Below are 20,090 nucleotides of genomic sequence, written 5' to 3' on the forward strand. Positions count from 1 at the left end.
CTGGTCATTGGCTTAAAACATCCTTAGTGATAGAATGAATAAACCCTGGTATGTAAGAAACTAGTGCCAGAATGATTTGACCTAAGAATTCCTTTTCTGGGACCACAGATAATATGCTATTCAAATAACATCATGTCCACTCTATTACATCATGGCATTCAACCTGGCGTTAATACATTAAACATGGGTTGTTAAGCCATCTACTATGTCTCTTTGTGAATTCTATCTTTTGACCACAACGAATGAGACCTTTGAAAAATAAATGTTTGGGGGCACCCGGTTCATTCGTTAAGTGTCTGACTCTTGATTTCGGCTCAGGTCATGATCTCAGGGTCGTGGGACTGAGCCCTGTGTCAGGCTCAGCATCCAGCAGGTAGTCTGCTTGAGATTCTCTCCCTCTTCCTCTACTTCTGCCCCTCCCCCCACTCGTGTGCGCTCTAGGGCTCTCTCTCTCAAATAAGTAAATCTTTAAAAAAATGAAAAATAAATGCTTGAACTATCATTATTTAAAAAAAATTTTTGGTAGTTTTAAGGCATCACCAAGATTATCCCTTAGTTCATTAATACAATTATACCATACTCTACGTAGACAATGCACTGTTTTGTTGATATCAATCAAAAATTAGTTTATAGATGATAGGGAAATGAGAATTACTTGTGGATTACAGTCTCTAATATATTCAGATTGTTATGTGTTCCTGGAAGCACTAGAACGTCTACAATGGCAAGAACATTGCCAATCTTAGACACGAATTTATCATCAATCTGAACTTAATATAGAAGAATGAGCAAATTAAAATATGGCTGAAAGTAAAATAATTAGTGCAGTGACAACTCAGAAGAAATTAAGGGAGCTCTGCATGTAAGACATACAAATTGAGAGTGATTTCCTCACTGAGAGTCATGAGAACATTTTCTCACCCCTTGTTTGTACAAAGTAAGGTGCATGAATTATTTTCAGAAAAGCATTTGTATTACACTTTTGCCACTGTTTTATCCCTTTTAATTTCTTAGAAAATGGTTCGGCCAAATAATTTTTGCATGTAAAATTAGGAATTTCAAGTGAATCCTTGACAAAATGTCAGAAAAGAAATTAAGTTTAATTCACCGTATACTTTGTATTAGGAAGAAGAGGATGACAAATAGTTAAACATTTCTTTTGAGACTAAGAATCCTGCAGCTCCAGAGCTGTCACAGCATGTCCCGCAACAATTTCCTATTTACTGAAAAGCACTGGATGATTTTGCAAATCAAAAATTCTGTGGTTCATTTTCTTTTCTTAAGCCAAAGTTGTGTTACCTATATTTTCCTCATTAACATCAATATTTACCCATCATGCCACTTTCTGAGTCTACTTCTAATATATCCTATTACATTTAATTGTAATATGCTTACATTTAATATATTCTATTCCAATAAACTAACATTATGTGGCTTCCTTGACAGTGCTCCAGTTACATTTAATAGGGGAACCCAATGAACAAAATTCTCGGTTTCACTGTATTTTATATACATAAATGACATTTAGAAATATGTATGTTTTTGGAAGACAGGAACATTCCACCCTAGCCCTTCAAAGAAAATGACAAGAGTTTAGAAACAATCTCACTATGCTGGAGTGTTTTGGATTTGAATTTTGAGTACTAGGTAGTTCAACTCCCTTTCTACCAAGATAAATATTATGAGGAAAAAGATCAAAAGAATTGGATTCTATAAAAGACTTTGGAATCCAATTTCTTAGGTAACTCCTTAATAGACTTAAGTTAAAAGAAATCTCCAGTCATTTTCATCTCTTTACAAGATTGTTTAAGAATGATTTCATCCCAGGGGCTTACCTCTCAAAGAAAATCAATGTCAATTAAGAGAAGCCAAAGTCTTGAATTTTTTTTAATGAAAAATAAAAAAACACATATGTGCTGGCAAAGATTATTTTGTTTTGACTTATACCTGAGAATTCAGCCTGTTCAACTGGGACTGAGAAGTTTGATTAATTTGCTGTAGCTCCTCTTTCTCTTGATTAAGTCTTTCTCGGTCTGATCGCTCCTTTTTGAAGTCTTCTTCGTATATTTGCACCTAGGAAATATTAACTTGCTGTTATTGTTAGCATCCTTTTTTCTAAGCCATTAAAACGATTTCAGAAAAGGTGCTATCTGGGCTTGTCCAATCTGAGTAATTCCTATCTTCTTTTCATGACTATTTCTTCATTGTGAGACTCTATCCTATTTGGATCTGGCCATAATTGTATCTCTTGCTTTGTTTACAATGGCAGTTCTCAACTTTTTCCTCCTTGAGTATGTGTCAGGAATTCAGAAGTAAAGTAACAACATGGATATTTGGGAAAAAAAGCTCCCCTCACCCATTATTCTCCTGCATATTTCCTTATCGTGATGAGCATCCCCCTCCCCCCCCTTGCCCAGTGTTAAGTATCACTATTTTGGAGCAAGCCATCCATCTCCAACACAAGGCTTTGATGTAGGAATAGTGCTTGAAGTTCTAAAAGACAGTTTACTGACAATAGCTGTTAAGTGAAGCCACTAAATATTGGCATGCCAGTTTCCAAATATAAATAGTAAACTGAACACAAAATAGAAATGAAGGACTCATGTATGTGGAAGAGCGAAGTAAGATTGTTAAAAGGTATTCACAACTGGCCCCAGGAATTTTGAGGGTACATCATTTTTTAAAAAGTAGTAATATTTTAGTGGAACACCTCTTAAGAAATACTCCACATAAGCACTGGGTGTTATGCACAAACAATGAATCATGGAACACTACATCCAAAACTAATGATGTAATGTATGGTGATTAACATAACAATAAAAAAATAAAAAAAAAGAAATACTCCACATATTCCAGAAAAGCTATCAAACCAAAAGAAATACAGATTTAATCATTATTGTTTTTAACCAGCATAGGGTTGACTGATGGAGGCTAGTAATGTGGAACTATGAAAATAAATGAAGCTTAGGGAATGAGGCAAAGGAATTCCCTTAAGACAATGAGTTAAATTACAACTTCTATGGGAACCTAGTAGCCAGATTTTTGTCTATTAATACTAATGCACTCTGCACCTTCACCACAAATAATGCAACACATTTTTAACTAGAGGCTTATTAAAGTCAATAATAATAAAACAAAATGTAATAGGCAAGAGAGGATGAAATTAAACATGTTATACAGCTCTAGATACAGATATACACATTTAATTTTTAGGGTTTTATTCACCAGAAGTATTGCAAGGGAACTACACCCAGCTGAGCTGACATTTTGTTTTGGGTTTGGTTTGGGTTAAGATCTGAGGCTCAATTCCAGACATAGTCACACTAATGCTCTGTAAACAATTACCAGAGGCATTTGAAATGGGAGAAGCTCATCGGATCCGAACTGAACACTCTTTATCAAACACAACACTGATCGTAATGTCATCACTGCAGTGAGGTGGCCAAGAATCTAGCTCAGTTTCTTTGTGAATTGAAATCCTTTAGTGTATCACATGACACTCAGTGATACAGTGATGGCGGGTGTCCAATTGAAAATGTGCACAGTGAAGGGCGCCGGGGTGGCTCAGTCGTTAAGCGTCTGCCTTCGGCTCAGGGCATGATCCCAGGGTCCTGGGATCGAGCCCTGCATTGGGATCCCTGCTCGGTGGGAAGCCTGCTTCTCCCTCTGCCACTCCCCCTGCTTGTGTTCCCTCTCTTGCTGTGTCTCTCTCTGTCAAATGGATGAATAAAATCTTTAAAAATAAATAAATAAATAAATAAATAAATAAATAAATAAATAAATAAATAAAATAAAAATGTGCACAGTGAAAATGTGTACTCATAAAGTTAGCAAAAGAGTCGCGCAAAAACTAAGGAGATGGATTCTGGACCTCTTGGGGATGATGAAAGAAAGGATACCTGTCATTGTCTGCATCCAATACGAGCTAAACCATTGCGGCAAACTCTGTGCATGTGTAAGAGTGACTCTCTTGCATGTGGGATACATTATATGGGAGCATCAAAGATGACTCAAGTGCCTGAACATAAGAAGTAGGTTTTTTCAGAGGAATCCTGGCTAGTGGCAATGGTACTTCAGGGGTTGAGAATTTGGCAGAACTTTAACACTCCGAATACTACCCTTATTCTCTTCATAGGTTTATTTTTAAACTATGTATTTGATCCTGAATGTAATGAGGCAGATTATTCAAAAGGGGGTTGACAGAAGAGAAAATGCAACTTTACCATCAAATGCTCTGAATTTTCTAGATTTTCAGATAGGCTACTTCCTAGGAAGTAATAACAATAAACAACAACTACAAGAATATCTTTGCTTAATTCTTTGGCGTATGGCATCAAGAATCCTTGGAGTTGGCCTTGCTCAGAGCAAAACAGCCAACAAATCAGTTCCGGGGACATACTTCTCAGCCCTTTGTTCTATCACATCCTGTCCCCCACCACTAATATATTACCGACAATGTGTGCTTCAGAGATAGGTTTCCTGTATGTATCCTATATTTATTGACATCACCATGAACTGTTCCAGCCCTTTACCTTCATTAGTTTATTTAACCTCTTACAGGAAAAGAGATGTGATATGCATGGGTGGCCCCTCAGCTAAGCCAGCTCCAGCTGGCTGAACTAAATTTAGACCCAAATCGGTTAGGCAGTGCTATGTGCCTACAGCCCTCTATTGCTGTGGCAGTAAGCAGAAGCTTACTCCTTTACTCTCTGTCCACTTGGTGACGTGGGCTGAGGTTGGGTGAGTGAGGAGGAGGAAGGCCTTGTGCATCAATAAATTGCTAGGTGGTGCCATCCACATGCAGCTGTAGATGAGCAGAGCGGGCTCTTCAGTGATTATGATCAGTGCAGAGTAGTCCCTTATTGCCCTCATTGTTCAAAGGCCTGGAGGCCAGTAGCTACAGAATAACAGCCTGGCTGCTACCATTTTCTGAAAAGGTCCCGGGTTTGGGGTGGTAGTGTTTTCAAAATAAATTGTGTCCACACGAAACTCTCTAGACCAGTGCTAATTAAAATCTCACCAAAAGGTTAATTAGGAAGCTCTTCTTCTAACTGTATGACCTTAGACAAACTGTATGACCTTGGACCCATTTGAAACTCAAGTCCCCCTTTTAGAAAGTGTGAGTTGGGCCAGATCATCTACATTCTCTTAACAAGCTTTAAAATGAGATAATTCTAACGAAAATAAATGCAAGAACTTTGGACACACTTTGAATCGAAAGATTTCCAAAAATGTCCAAAGGAGCATGAACAATGGGCCCTGTGTTCTCCGCATGATCGTGCCACTTTCACCTTCTCACCTGCTGTTTGAGAACTTCCATTTCTGTTTGCATCTCTTCATGCCTGCACTCCATTTCAGACTCTCCCAAACGGTCCTCAGGAAATGAAGAACACTCGATTTTCAAGGCATCTTGAAGAGCCTATGTTATATGATAAGCACACAGTTGAGCTAAGTTACCACATCTTATGAATTCCTCTGTAATTGTTACAATGATCTCAAATGCCCCCCACAAAACAGAACTCCATTTTTGATGTTACTTTTCTGACTGAATAACTTTTCTTCTTTCTCCTTTTCTAGCATACAATTTTTTTTTTTCCAGAATCTCTGTCTTTTCTCCATGACGATGCTTATGTTATTCAACTGTCATTATTATTTAGGAGGGCTTTTGATATTGATGTCGGGGATCCCCCTCTCCACCAAGTCAACCATGGAAAGAAAACATATCTGTAGCCTTCCTCCAGATTCTCTGCTTCAGTCAAACACATACTTTATCAATAATGCTCAAACTTTAGAGAGCATCAGAATCACCTGGGGAGGTAGCAAACATGCCCATCCCTGGGCACTGTCCCCAGAGATCCTGAATCAGTAGATCTGGGAAGAGTGTCTGAGAATCTGCATTCCTCAGAAGCTGATGCTGCTGGTCCCAGATGACATTGTAAGTGATGGTGTGCTATCCAGCTCTGCCCCCAACAGGAGAGAGGGAAACCCACGGAAATGTGAACCCAGGCAGACCACTATTTCTTAGATCTATTGTACTGCTGCCCTTCTGCCCTGTCCTCCTCAGTATACTATGCCCTGGCCTAGCCACAGTCATATTTATTCCCTAATAAAGCATCCATTAACTCACTACAGGGTGCAGAGAGTGCTCTGCTTCCTTTCTTTTTCTTTCTTTTTTCTTTTTCTTTCTTTCTTTCTTTTTCATTTTCTTTTCTTTCTTTCTCTTCCTTTTTCTTTCTTTCTTTCTTTCTTTCTTTCTTTCTTTCTTTCTTTCTTTCTTTCTTTCTTTCTTCTTTCTCTTTCTTTCTCTTTCTTTCTTTCTTTCTTTGTTTCTTTTTTAGAGAGAGCACAAAAGCGTGCAAGATGGGGAGGGACAGGGAGGGCAGAGAGAGAAGAGAGAGAGACTCTCAAACAGGCTCCATGCTCAGTGTGGAGCCCGACGCACGGCTCGATCTCATAACCCTGAGATCATGACCTGAGCCGAAACCAAGAGTCGGACACTTTCTTGACACCCAGTACAACTTAGTGGTTTCACTGTGGGGTGGAGGAGGTGAAGGCAACAAGAGACACTTAGATTTGCCAACAAGATTACCATCATTATTCACTAGCCCATGATCTCTTACATTTACTATACTTCATCAGATCATATAAAAGACATCACCTCTATTCTGAAGACCTTGGTTCATGATGAGTTCAATAAAACATAATAAAATTTGAGACACAATACGCCTCATCCTGGTGTGGTCTGGGAGCCCACATACAATATGACTACTTGCTCATTATCAAATGAGTCCTTTATACAAATAGAAAAGTTTCACTTTCAGAGCTCCAAGATTTCACTTCCTCTGAATTTCTTTGGTAGCTTCGATGATGTGCCTTTGATGATACTATTAGTAACTTACTTTCCTGCATTATTGGGCCATATGGTTATAAAGTAGGAAAAGAAAAGCAAAGTTACTGCTTTAATACGTGTAGATAGGCTAAGAATTTCCTAATAGAATGTCTTTTAACGCTATGGATACTGTCTAGCCTGATTGTGAGTATCATTTTTCAGGAAGTTGTAAGAAACAAGAACTTCTTTCTTCCTCCAAGAAGAATTTAAAGAAACAACAAATGTTGTTTAATAATTTATGTTTTGTTAGAATTTGTTGCTAAGCTACAGACTTTTAGGAAGGATCATATTAGTTATAATTTTTAAAAATGTGTTAGTAGTAATGGAGAGAATCTAGGATGGGGTGAGCCAAATGAGTTAAGACTTAAATCAAAAATGCTGATTTCCTATCCTACCCCTATGAACAGATTATTTTTGTGGGTCTTGTTATATTTGAATTTCCTGGTCTACCTTTCATGCTATTCAGGCTTCTAGAAATTTTGCAAATGAGTCATAAACGAAGGGTGAGTTTAATCGACATTTATTCCATCTTGGGGTTTTCCAACTTCCTTGAACAAACACCTGTATCCTATTCTAGAATAGTAATTTACAATCAGCACAGGCAAACTAAACAGATCTACCCATCTCACAATGGTGAGATATTGGACAAATCCATTTTGCCCATGGGTGGCACTGGTTGACTAGCCTCAGGTAATTTTTCTCACTTTGGTTAAACATCTGGCTTCTCTTTAAGAACTCAATGAAAACAATGCCCTCGGGTATTTCCTTCAAAGCAAATAAGTTGAATTGAGTACACATAGTTGTGTGAACTTCTGAAAACCATATGTTAATTACTAAACTGACATGCTACAAATTTCTGCTGAGTGAATGGGTCAGCAGGCGCTCTGCTTGTGCAAGTAGGGTAGGCCCCAAATTCCATGCTGTGATGGATGATATGCACAATCCGCTACCCAAATCAACATTTTGAATAACTTCTATTTATTACAGTGGTACAAAAAGAAAAGAAAAGGAAAGAAAAGTCAAGTCTACCGTGCAAAATTGAATAGTAATATCTTACATTTCTTTAGACACTAATACATGCACTAAATGAGAAAAAAAAACTTTTCATAGCTCATCACTTTATATCTATGCTTTTTAAATGACACTTTAAGGTACAGATGTGGCAGAAAAAAATCTTTTCTGGCTTGAAGTGCCCTTTTATTTTCATGTTTTTTCACTAGTCATAAGTAATGCATTATGCCTGCTAAAGCAGGAAACTCAGAGCCAGAATTGGCTATTGAACATATTATGTACTAGATAAATTATTTAATTAATTCATCTATTCAATAAATATTTAAGAACATACTGTGAGCAAGGCTCTGTTGCTGGCATTCAGAACACAGCAGTGAAAAAAACAGAAAAACTTAGGCCACACTATGACTATTGTATTTTTGAGCCCGCATGGGCTCAAATAAATATGTATTGAATACAAATATGTATTCATACAAATAAATATGTATTCAAATTGTGTTTTATAACTGCTTTCTTATAAAGACCAATATATTAATATTAATATGAAAACTTTTTTTCAACCTAAAGGTCCATTTTTTTGTCCCGATTTTAAGGGAAATTAAACATATTAATAGGCCATTAGAAGTATCACGAGCCCTCAATACTGTGCCTACTAGTCTAATAGAGAAGTCAGTTCTTCAAAATTCCTATCCTCATGGAGCTTACAGTCAAGATCAGGAGACAGGAAACACATTTAATAATAGGAGACCCTGGGCGCCTGGGTGGCTCAGTCGTTAAGCGTCTGCCTTCGGCTCAGGTCATGATCCTAGGGTCCTGGGATCGAGTCCCACATCAGGCTCCCTGCTCAGCAGGAGACCTGCTTCTCCCTCTCCCACTCCCCCTGCTTGTGTTCCTGCTCTCGCTGTGTCTCTCTCTGTCAAATAAATAAATAAAATCTTTAAAAAAATAAAATAAAATAAAATAAAAAATAATAGGAGACCCTGAACATACATGAGATAGCAATAAATTCCAAAGAAACATTAAAACAGGAAATATCAGTTAGGATGGCCAGAAAAGTCCTCTGAGAAGGTGACATTTGTATAAAGACCTGAATTTTACTCAAATTAATTGTTCTCATTTCCTCAATTTTATTATAATCACAAGGGTTAAAAAATTTTTTACTGATTTTTAAAACATTTCTGTTGACTATAGATACAGATACACAAAAATGAAGGGTACACATAGACATGAACAAAAAACAGAGTTCTTGGCTGTTCTAATTTCTACAGGGTTTATATTCTTGTGCCAACATTTACAGAAATGAGTTAGAGAACAGAAGAAAACTTATCAAATAATATAGCACAAATGGGAAAGATTTCAAATATAATCTCAATGCTAGTTCCTCTAATTCATCTGTGGAGGATTTCCAACAGAGAATAGAAGGGAAAATTTATTTGCCCTAAATTTGTATCTCTGAACATTGTTTTCCTCTCTTAGAGGACAGAGAAGTACATTGTTTATGAAATTAGTCTCTACTTTCCCATTTTCTCCTGATCAGTAACTTGTCTCACAAACAGATCGAATATAGTAGCACATTTGTAAAGCATCCTGTCAATTATACAGGCACAAACTTAACACTTTGGGGATCTTTAAATGATCCTCTGAACACTAGTTAACTACAAGATGCACAGTCCAAAATACAGGCACTGAGCACTTTTTCAAGGCCAATTACCTACTCTTGTTTTAGAAGGCAATTTCTGTAACTTTGGTCAAGTAATATCCAACTTGAGGGGCGCCTGGGTGGCTCAGTCGGTTAAGCTTCTGCCTTTGGCTCAGGTTATGATCCCAGGGTCTGGGATCGAGCCCCTCATCCAGCTCTCTGCTCATCAGGGAGCCTACTTATCCCTCTCCCTCTGCCTGCCGCTCCCCCTGCTTGTGCTCGTGCTCTCTCTATCAAATAAATAAATAAAATCTTTTAAAAGAATGAAATAGCTAACTTGAGAGATGAGTATCTTGACTCAAACATGTACTACAAGTATTCCTATGGTCCACATCTGATGTGGCTCCCTGAAAAATCAACAGCAAAGGATTTGTTTCCTTGAACAAGTCAGCAATCCCTTCCCCAGGAAAATTAAGCTATTAGTCTACAAAACTCTCTCTCCCTCTCTCTCTCTCTCTCTCTCTCTCTCTCACCCCCCCCCCACACACACAAATGCACAAACTCTCCCTAGTCATCCTTTGGCAGCAATTCATAGGGAGCCCCTCAGAACAGCTAAGTTGAAGCAAAGGCATTTAACCACTCGTGTTTTTCTAACAGACTTGCCTCTCCAAACGCCCCCGCCCCCCGGACCCCACACCCCAATTAAAAGTGAGTTTTAGGCCTATTCTCTGGAAGGCCACCATCTCAGCCTTTGGTTTGGCATTTAGCATGATTCCATACAGCCTGCATCACAGCCAGTTCCATAGTGATGGTTTTAAAGAGCAGCCTGTTTCCTCAGGAAACTTTTGCGGTTGACCAAGAGGTATGCTATTGTTCACAAACACCCACTTGCTTTATGTGGTTCTTCGAACTAAAAAAAAAAAAAAAAAGTTCTTTCTGCCTTCTAAAATTTCTCCTTATTTCTCCTTTTAATGATGATTCTTTGCAGGGACACTAAATCATGAAAGCCTCCTTAGTCAAGTATGGCTAAAAGATGCAGATAGGAGTGATTGATAAAATTACAGAGAAGCTCCTATGCAACCTCCCAAGACTAGGAGCAACACTGCAGCAGAGATTTGGTTGTGACTCTCAGGTAGGAACATGCTCTTTATACAGGGACCTCTCCTTCCATCTCCCCAGCTTGACCTGGCTGATACCTTATTGAGGCGTTTTATTTCACATTCATAACGTTCCTTCTTCTTGTTCACAAGAGCATTTTTTTCCTTCAAATACTTATTTTCTTTCTTCAATTCATGTAATTCTTCATTTAGGCTCTCCTTTTCCTTCTGGAGTAAACAGCAAGAAAACAAAATCGAAATCAATAAAATTCAGATGACATAATATTGTAGGAATACTTCTGAAATGCAACAAAAACAGGACCTGCTAGATTTCCTTTAATGCTCCATTTAAGCAATATTCTCTAGGTGGAGGACAGGGTTCAAATAGAGAAAATCTTTCTTTAATCCTTAGTGCTACTAAGTTTTATGATGCCGGAAAAGGCTCAAAATGCCCAATCCTCACTTTCAAGGGTCAAATGGGTCCACAGAAGAAGCTAGTTCCATGTACTATTACAAAGTGATAGATAAGTGACTTAGTAAAAGTAATTAAACTTCTAAAAAAAAAAAAAGTATCACTGCAACAAAAAATACAAAATATCTCAAAACCCAATCCTGCCTACATCATTCTGGACTAAAGAGAGGGAGAAGAGAATAAGACTTCAGGCAAAAAAGAGCCTTCACTACAGATAATTCTTCAGAGCACCATATTGCTGTGATTACTTTTAAAAGGCAGAGATCAAAAAAAGAAAAAAAAAGGTAGAGATCAATTAGTCCAATTGCCATCACTCCTCCATGTTCCAGTTAACCTTCAAGATGTCCTGTGTTTTAAATAACTGAAGCAAGGTTAGCTGCTTTGACACTAATGGGCTCTGGATTTAGACATCTGTCTTCTAATTCCTAATTTGTGTTTTAGATAGTAAATTTTTCTGTGGCGTGAACTGGACTCTTCATGGCATTCAGATTTTAACCTAATAAAATAAATATTACAGAATTTAGGTAAATCAAGATGAGAAATTAGCTAAAAATATGTTAAATTATGTTCTTTTAGGGATTAATATTTCCCAATACAATAATTAGATTTAAGATATCTACTTTAGGTGATTTGTTTTTGTTTTTTAAGTGAGAACATTTCTATTTACTTTTACTTAGAATGAGCTCATATTTTGTTGGAACAATTGCCATGATTTCTGGTCAGGGTCTAAATGGAAAAGGAAGGGACTGCTCCAGGACCAGAGGGAGTTGTTAAACCTTGTTTGTTATCCTCTGACTCACTGAGACACAGATACCCTTCACAAAATAAGAAAACCTACAGTGAGACCGTTTGCACTGATTTTAGACATTGCCTTAGGATTGGTGCATGAGTTAAAATACAGTCAATGCCTCACAATATCAGTCACAAGACCACCTGAGAATATTTACAGTTGTTTTTTAACACGTAAAAAAAATGAGAGTCCATTAGAGTGTAAGGTTTTTCTCCCATTTTCTATAATATCCATAAACCCCGTAAATAAGAGTAAACCCAAGAGTATTTCAGAAGCCTGTCGCCTTCAAGACCACCATCTTGCTCTCAGCGGGGATTAATGGAGACTTAGTATCTGGAAATGGGGGTTCAAGTCCCATTTTCCCAGGTACTAGGTTGGCAAGGTTGGCATGTCATGCAACATCTTCACATCTCAGCTTTCTTATCCTTAAAATGGCAAAAATAATATTTTCCTCAGATGGGAGGAGCTTGTTAAATGAGATGAGGGTGAGGCCATTTTTAAAACGGTTTATTTTTATGATGATAAAAGCAATGCCTCTTCATAAAACTCTGTAAGCTGAAAAGCAGCTGTACAAATACAAGGTATTGTCCTATTATTATTAACACTAGTAATAAAATAATATAGCTAATAAAATAATATATAGGAGTAATCTTCTAGGCTAGAAACGCGCTAGAAACATAGCTCCAAATCTCCGGATCAGCTCTCTCCGCCGGTTGAGCCTGGCACACGAACGCATGCCCATTTGGTCGACAAAGCAGGAAGCGAGCAGGCCACGTGCCCCGTTCGGATCGCGGAGAACTGGCCCTGCTCTGGGGCTCCGGGGGCGCGCTCGCAGGTGTGGGGTACGGCCCTGCCGCGCGGCGCCGGGGAGGTCGGCTCCGCGAGCCCCGCCCACCTCCTGGCGCTGCAGCTGCTCGCGGGTCAGGTCGCGCAGCCTGTCGCTCTCCCTCCGACTCTGCTGCCGCTCCTTCTCCTGCGTGCTGAGGAATCTTTCTGCGGCGTCCAGTTTCGTTTTCAGCTCGGCGACCTGAGGAAGTCGTTCACAGAGAGTTGCGGAAACCTCTTCTGAAATTCACAGCCCCCTCCCCCCTCCCGGATTTATTCCCACCCCGTGCACTCGGGGACAGACACGCCCCACTCCTGGGCGGGCCCCTAACGGGAGGTTCTACTTCCCACCCTTCTTCGCCAAGATCCGGACAAGTGCATTTAAGAAAAGGGCTTCCTCTACGGGAAAATGCAAACCCCCGAAACAGCCTTCAGCCCCTTCCCTCCTTTCTCGAAACCACACCACTTCCGAGGGGATAAAGATTTAGACCTCAGACGGGGGGGGGGGGGGCACTTTTGGGCCTGTCATTCTTCCTAACTTTGAAAATGTGTTTTCCTGACCTGAAAAGGGCAGCAGCGAGGGGTAGGGGGTAAGTGAATGTGTCTGCACCAGAGAAAAACAGACGTGGCTTTTAACTTATCAGTAATGTGCAATGTTTGACCCGCTACGAAATGCCAAATTAGTCCTCAGAGTGACGCCGGTCCAGCTGAGAAGCCTTAGAAAAGGGTGCCTCATCAAAGATGCCCGTTGTTAAACCCGGGTCTTCACACACCTGCGAGCCCTTCTTCCTGAGCATCTTAAACATCTTCTCTGGGACCATGTTCTTTAAAATTTGGAGACGCAAAGCCTGCCCCAGACTGAATATAACAGGGTGACCTGACCATGGCCTGATCTAGTAGGAACATTCTCCTGCATTAACGAAATTTAAAAACTTATGTCTATCAAAATGGGGAAGAAAAGAGCAATACTGCTGCGTTACTCACTTGTGGTCAGGTTTCTTAATTCTGAATTATTTAGGGGAATTTACTTTCTCCTTTTCTCTCTTTTTGAACGTGGAATAGTTTAAAATGATAAATTGACTTTTACCTATTAAAAGGTATTCTCTCCAAAAAGTTTCTCACCAAAGCAAAAGATTCTTTGACAGAAAACATACTTTCGGGGGGGGGGGGGGGGGAGCCCCCTTTCCTCCCCCCTTTCTTTTTTCATCTTTTTTTTCTTTTTTTGTGGAAATAGCTTATGCTATCTAATTGATTAGAGAACTAGCCTAGCTTAAAACAGTATGACCTTTAAACCATCTCTCACCTCACATATAACCTTGTGTGTTCATGGCTGCTAGTAACAGAGCCAAAGCCAGGATATTCTGTGAGCTATGATAAATGTGTGCATAAGAACTGGAGAGACAGCTCGAGAGGCTATTTTTAGTACTTTTTTTTTTTTTTTGCCATGCTCAAGATAATTCACTGATATCCTTCATTAATCTTCAGTACCAAGAGGCCAATAATACACTCAGCACCTTCCCCACGCCCCCATCATTTTTCAACAGTTGACTAGCCACAAATCTCCTTTAGCAGAAATCAGTGAGAATCTTCACAGATTTTGTCCCCCAGCTTATTGATCTAAAGCAAATACTAAATAGAGAGGTGTTTACCTTTCTTTCATATAACTCTTTCATACTTCTAAATTGCTGATCCCATTGCTGGTTAACTTCCAAGAGCTGAAATTATTAAAATTTGGTAAATCAATATGGATTTTTGCCCATTTGGAAATTTGGCCAAAATGAAATCACTTTTTGGGGTTACCAAGATCTTGCAAGCCATGGGTGAAGACAATATTCCTTTTGCCAAGTACTGGTAGGGCTGGGATGATTTAACTGAGTATACTTTTCCCATTTTCATAACTGTCTCATACATGAAAAGCTATTAAGTCTTTGGTATATCTTGACTAGTCAGCTGAACCATTTATTAGCAACTTTCAATTTTGCTTAGTTATTTGAATTCTCATCTTTGTTTAACCCAATCAAAATCCAGTAAAAATTTGTGAGTATTGATGGTTTTCTGTAAGATTTATTAATATATGAAGGGTCTTTTTCCAAACCTTTCCATATTTTTCTATGTGCTTACATTGTTTAATATAATGAAATATTTCTTCTAGCTTTTTAAAAGCAGAATTTATATTAACAAATTCCAAATCACAATAACCGATCACCATGAGCTTGCACTATTGTGCTTTTTAAAATCAACGCATGATTTGTAATGTATACTCAGTGAATGGATAATATCACCTTTTTCAAAGCATAGATTTTCAAGGAATAATAGTGTTACCATAAGACAATATTTAGAAATAATTTAGCCTGCAATTTGAAAGCTTTAAAATTATGTGCTAGATAAAAGGAAGAAAAAACACTATGACCCGTGTTTTAGGTTTCTTGTAAGGGAAGTCTGTAACTTCCTACATTAAGAGAAATTCCAACACTTTCAATATGGGACAGAGATCAAGAAGATAGTCACAATGACTAAAGGGAAGCAAGATATTCTCCTAATTATAAAACAATATATCTAATCCATACAGGCAGTCACTAGGTAAATCTTATGCTGGAAATAGATATGGGTATTTAGTATAGACTATATAATATTACTATATAAGGATAGCTGATCTGTTGGCATTTAAGGATTAACATTTCTATGCTATGGTAACATTACTCTGCTATTGTTCAGTAATTTTCCAGAAAGGCACAATATTTTATGCAGTATCAATGAGGAGTAGAAGGCACCATAGAGAAGACATGAAGGATATAACATGTATAATGGTTTAGAAAAGTAATTTAAAAATTGGTAACATACACAGTGCTAAAATTATTACACTTTTCACCTCTTCTTCTGTCAAGAATAGAGGTTCTAACGTTCATTAAACTGAGAAAAACAGAACTCAAAATAATGTCCATCACATCCCTAATGACATTTTAGAAAGAAACATTTTTTTTTTTTATGATAATGCTCCTTAACCCCTATGTGGTTGGATGCCCAGCTCATGAAGTCATAACACCTAAGTCAATTACACTTAAAAGCCTGTGACAGTTTGGGTCTCAAGGTGTGTCAGGTTTCAAGGCATGATGGCACAGGTGATAAGCTCACATAGTCCATGTGGAGGAACATCTAAGTTTTGAGAAAATTAAGATTATAATTATCTGATTTATGACTGTCATTTTTCACTCATTTACACAAAGCTAAGAGACTGAGTAAGAGAAATATATGTAAGAAAAAAGCACTCGCTCTCAAAATAATACTGTCCAATATCCTAGAGATAAATACTGTGACCCAATAACAAAAATAAAAGACTCTAGATATACATTCTATCTTATTAGTATTAAATCATGGTACATGTTGCTTCAACTAATATTTCTAAATTACCTCTTTTCTCTGTTTTTCCAAGCACCTTATCTTTTGTTCAAGAGAATTTGTGAAGTTCTTTCTGCTTGATGATTGATCACACTAAAAAAAAAAGAAAAAAAGAGAAAAAAAGAGAGAAAAAAAAGAGTGAAATAAAATAGTCTATAACATAAGCAGGCGAAATATTGTCCTTCACAAACTCCATGCATTTGACCAGCTCTCCTGTTGTGATTCATAAACATATCTATTCTAGCAGTATCAACCCTTACACCATAGTCCCTCATCGAGACCTGTTGATGGATAAGATTTATATTATGTTTCAGATTCCTTTATATGAAATAATTAACAAAACAATTCTCTAATAAATTACAAATGTATCTATACAATAGACTAGCGAGAAATTGGGATTTCATGAGTTTGGATTAAAACGCTTTTCCAAAAAACAAAACAAAACAAAAAAACAACAAAAACAGAAATTAAGAGTATAATTCTTATAGAAATCAGGTAGGTTTTATGGATACATTTTGGGTGTTTCTATTAAGTCATAAACATTTCTAAAAAGTCATTTCTGTAGATGTGTCCATATCTGAAGAGTGGTCCTGGCAAAAGTCAGAGGAATGATAGAACCATCAAGAGAAAAAGACCAATACATATAACTAAAAGGCAGCAAATTGATTCTAAAACTATAATAAATTATCTACCTCAATGTCCATCATACAATTCTGTTATAGAGATGGTGGCATAGATTATCTGGTATTGTGTAATTTTAACCAGCCCTTTGAATAAAGCCAGTTGGTTATAAGTCTAGATAAATAATAAATCATTGGCACAGCATAAAAGTTAACCACCTTTCTTTTCAGCTTTTTTTTTTCCCCAAAACTTTGGGGGTATTTATTTAAAGAAAGCACAACAGCTCTGGAAACTGTGGGCCATCTGTCTAAATGGACCACCAACAAAGTTCACTTAAGTGCTGTTTTCTCTATACTAACTCAATAGTCTTGTTACCATCTCATCTCTGAGTCATATAAACAGTACAGCTAATCTGGTGATGAGGATAGTCCTAAGTCTGCTATTCAGTTTTAGGCTCAAAAGTTACAGAAATTGATTACAGATATTCACGAACAATTAAATATTTTCAAAGTGTGTTGGCTTTTGCCAAAAACATTTATAGGAAGTGTTCTTTTACCAATCATCATGGGATTTCAAGGACTTTTTTCATTAGAAATGATTCATAAAACTATTCTATCTTTTCTCTACTTATCTATGTCTCACTCAACATTTTAGGTCTAGAGGATAATTTATATCCCTATGGATGCTGTCCTTAGTTTTCTTAGCTTCTTCTTATTCAGACCCATGTACAATTAAGACCAGATTTTAAAAGAGATATTCTTCTGTAGGTCAAAAAATTCAGAATTATTCTCCTTGTTTCTGACCTCAAGAAGCTGATTTTGGCTGAGTTGCAAAAGTAACATCAAAACCCCGGTGACAATATGTTGGGTCTTATAATTGGGCTTTCCCTTTTTTAGGAAGTCTAGACTCATTCTGCATCAGAACAGACTGAGTATTAGATGCTGTGAGCCAACTGTACTTAGGGTGTCCTGAGCTCAGCAAAGCAGAGGTGCAGTGAGACCAGATTCCAAACCAGTGGTTCTTAGTACAAGAACACATAAAAGTCACTGTGGGAGCTTGCTAAACATAGGGCACCATGAACACTGAAACAGAATTTCTGAAAAGGGGGTCATAGCACCTCCATTTCCTTCTTAATTATTTTTTAGAGCAGTTTTAGGTTCACAGCAAAATCTAGTGGAAGGTACAGAGACTTCCCATGTGCCTGCTTCCCCCCATACCTATGTATGCATTATCAACATCTGCCACAAGAGCGGTGCATTTCTTACAATTGATGAACCTCTACTGACACATCACTCAAATCCATAGTTTACATCAGGGTTCATTCTCGGTGTCGTACATTCTATGAATTTGAACAAATGCATAATGACTATGGTATCATACAGAATAGTTTCACTGCCCTAAAAATCCTCCATGCTCAGCCTGTTTATCCTGTCTCTATTTTTAATAAATTTCAGAGGCTACAGTGGTTCATACTGAAGTTCAAGTTTCCCCTATTCCAGACCATGCTTGGAGGCACAGATTTGGGGTCCTCAAAAAGTCTCCTCTCTATTTGTGATACAGACAAAAAAACTCTGTGAGCAGGAAACATTTGTATGACCTAGTCTTCTGGGAAACCAGATTAAGAGTAATTAAATAGTGTGCAATTTTTGCCATATATAATTTTCTCTGGAAAGAAATTGTACAACATTTGGACTTGGATTTTTATTTTATAGACTTACTGAATTGCAGATACTAAATCTACAAGAGAGAAAGAGGGAAAGCACAGTAATAGGAATTGCTTATAAGCCATAAATGTATCACCAGGGGTTTCTCTGGAGATTAATCAACATGTTACCATGTTTCATATGTCTCAGGTATGTATTAAAAATGAAGCAAAAGTCAATCAAACACAAAGTTTTGGGAGAATTTTCCATTTGTATTTGCTCTGTTTTCCAATTGCTAAGGAAGGTATCTGATGTCTCAATAAATAAAGATTTTTAGTCATTGGTTCTACTAACGACCCACTTACAGAACAGTTATTCCTTGTATAGTGTAATCTGTGCTTAAAATATCTGGGTATTTCCCTCTCATTTACCATAACACCAAAACCAACTTCTAATATATTCAAATTCTGACACTGCTAAATTAAATATCTAAATAAACAAAAGAGTTCCATTTAGTTTGCTACTATACCTCGGTTATTTCTAAAAAGAACTTTAAGAAAGCACTTTCATTCATTCATTCATTCATTCATTCATTCATTCAGTGAGTATCTGTTGCAGTAACCAGTAACCCGACAAAAACTGTAGTATTAATTGTACATACATAAATATTTTACTATGGCTACTCTTTTGCTATAATATGTTCTATCTCCAACTACACCAATATTCTTTTTTAAATTTTACATTGAACCAAATTTCTCTAAATCAAGAGCAAAATATGGAGCCCACAGAACTGGGGGGCTGTAAAGACTTTGGACAAGATTTAATCTCACTTCGTAAAAGAAGAAAGGTAGCTCAGAGGGATCAGAGGAAATGCAATGGTCCACCCAGATACTTTTTCTTTGTTAAATAACATCGATCAAAAATACATAGCAGATATTATCTAAATAAAGTGAAGTAGCCATTTCTACTCTTATTCATCATTGCACAATTAACCATACGACATGCAATTGATGCTAGATATGGTCAATTCATCCCCTAGAAATGTGTTCTTACCTCTGCATGCTCCGTAGAACCTTCTGCAGCACTCATTCTAGTTGTGCCCTGCACAAAATGTGCTGTGGAAGCTGTTTTTCCTGGAGTCTTGGAAGACAGAAAGATAAAGAGAAAGAAAATGTCTCCTGCGGTATCTTTCAAAGTGAGATCAAATATATAAAATTTTAAAAAGACCACACAGTTAACTCATGATAGAAAATAACAGCAATAGTTTTTCATTACAAATGAACAGAAGTGACTCCGTATATGATTTACACAGAATAAGGTCATAAGCACAGCATCTGTGATTTTAACTTTTCTTCTCTTCCAGATAGGGATTTCCCAGGATGTCTCAAGGACGCAGGCTGTGACTAAGACAGGCCTATTAGCCTCGCCTATGGTAAGTCAATTGTCATTCTTCCTTTACTGGCAGTTTCTCCCACTGGAGGAGGAAGTTACCACAGAAAGCCTGGGCAAACCAAGTCTTTCCTCAGTAGCCAAACTGCCATAACTTCATTGTATTTCCCAGAGAATTAAGTAACTGTTGACTTTCTGACAACTCGGTTACTTTCTAAAGGCAAGATTTTCTGGCAATGCCTTCTAACTGTGAGCTGAGCCGTGTGGGACTTACAGAATCATATGCAATTCTGTAAGTTCTACTAATTCCTGTGGAAC

At 37.6% G+C, this 20,090-nt stretch overlaps 1 protein-coding gene across 1 annotated transcript in view; it reads right to left on the reverse strand.

Annotated features, from left to right (window-relative positions):
- Window positions 1-19,711, reverse strand: part of LOC112826022 (TNFAIP3-interacting protein 3) — a 33,743-nt gene extending 14,032 nt beyond the window's left edge. Inside the window, exons 1-7 of the mRNA XM_025874107.2 lie at window positions 19,437-19,711; window positions 16,132-16,212; window positions 14,373-14,438; window positions 12,794-12,925; window positions 10,736-10,864; window positions 5,300-5,419; window positions 1,948-2,073 (exon numbers count right to left, since the gene is read on the reverse strand). Coding sequence (XP_025729892.2) covers window positions 1,948-2,073; window positions 5,300-5,419; window positions 10,736-10,864; window positions 12,794-12,925; window positions 14,373-14,438; window positions 16,132-16,212; window positions 19,437-19,472 — 690 coding nt within the window. The 5' untranslated portion in view covers window positions 19,473-19,711. The remainder of the gene's footprint in view (window positions 1-1,947; window positions 2,074-5,299; window positions 5,420-10,735; window positions 10,865-12,793; window positions 12,926-14,372; window positions 14,439-16,131; window positions 16,213-19,436) is intronic.
- Window positions 19,712-20,090: the final 379 nt, after the last annotated feature.

This window comes from Callorhinus ursinus, unplaced genomic scaffold (assembly GCF_003265705.2).
Source record: "Callorhinus ursinus isolate GAN/ISIS: 27379988/994484 unplaced genomic scaffold, GSC_fseal_2.0 scaffold4, whole genome shotgun sequence".
Taxonomy (NCBI): Eukaryota; Metazoa; Chordata; class Mammalia; order Carnivora; family Otariidae; genus Callorhinus; species Callorhinus ursinus.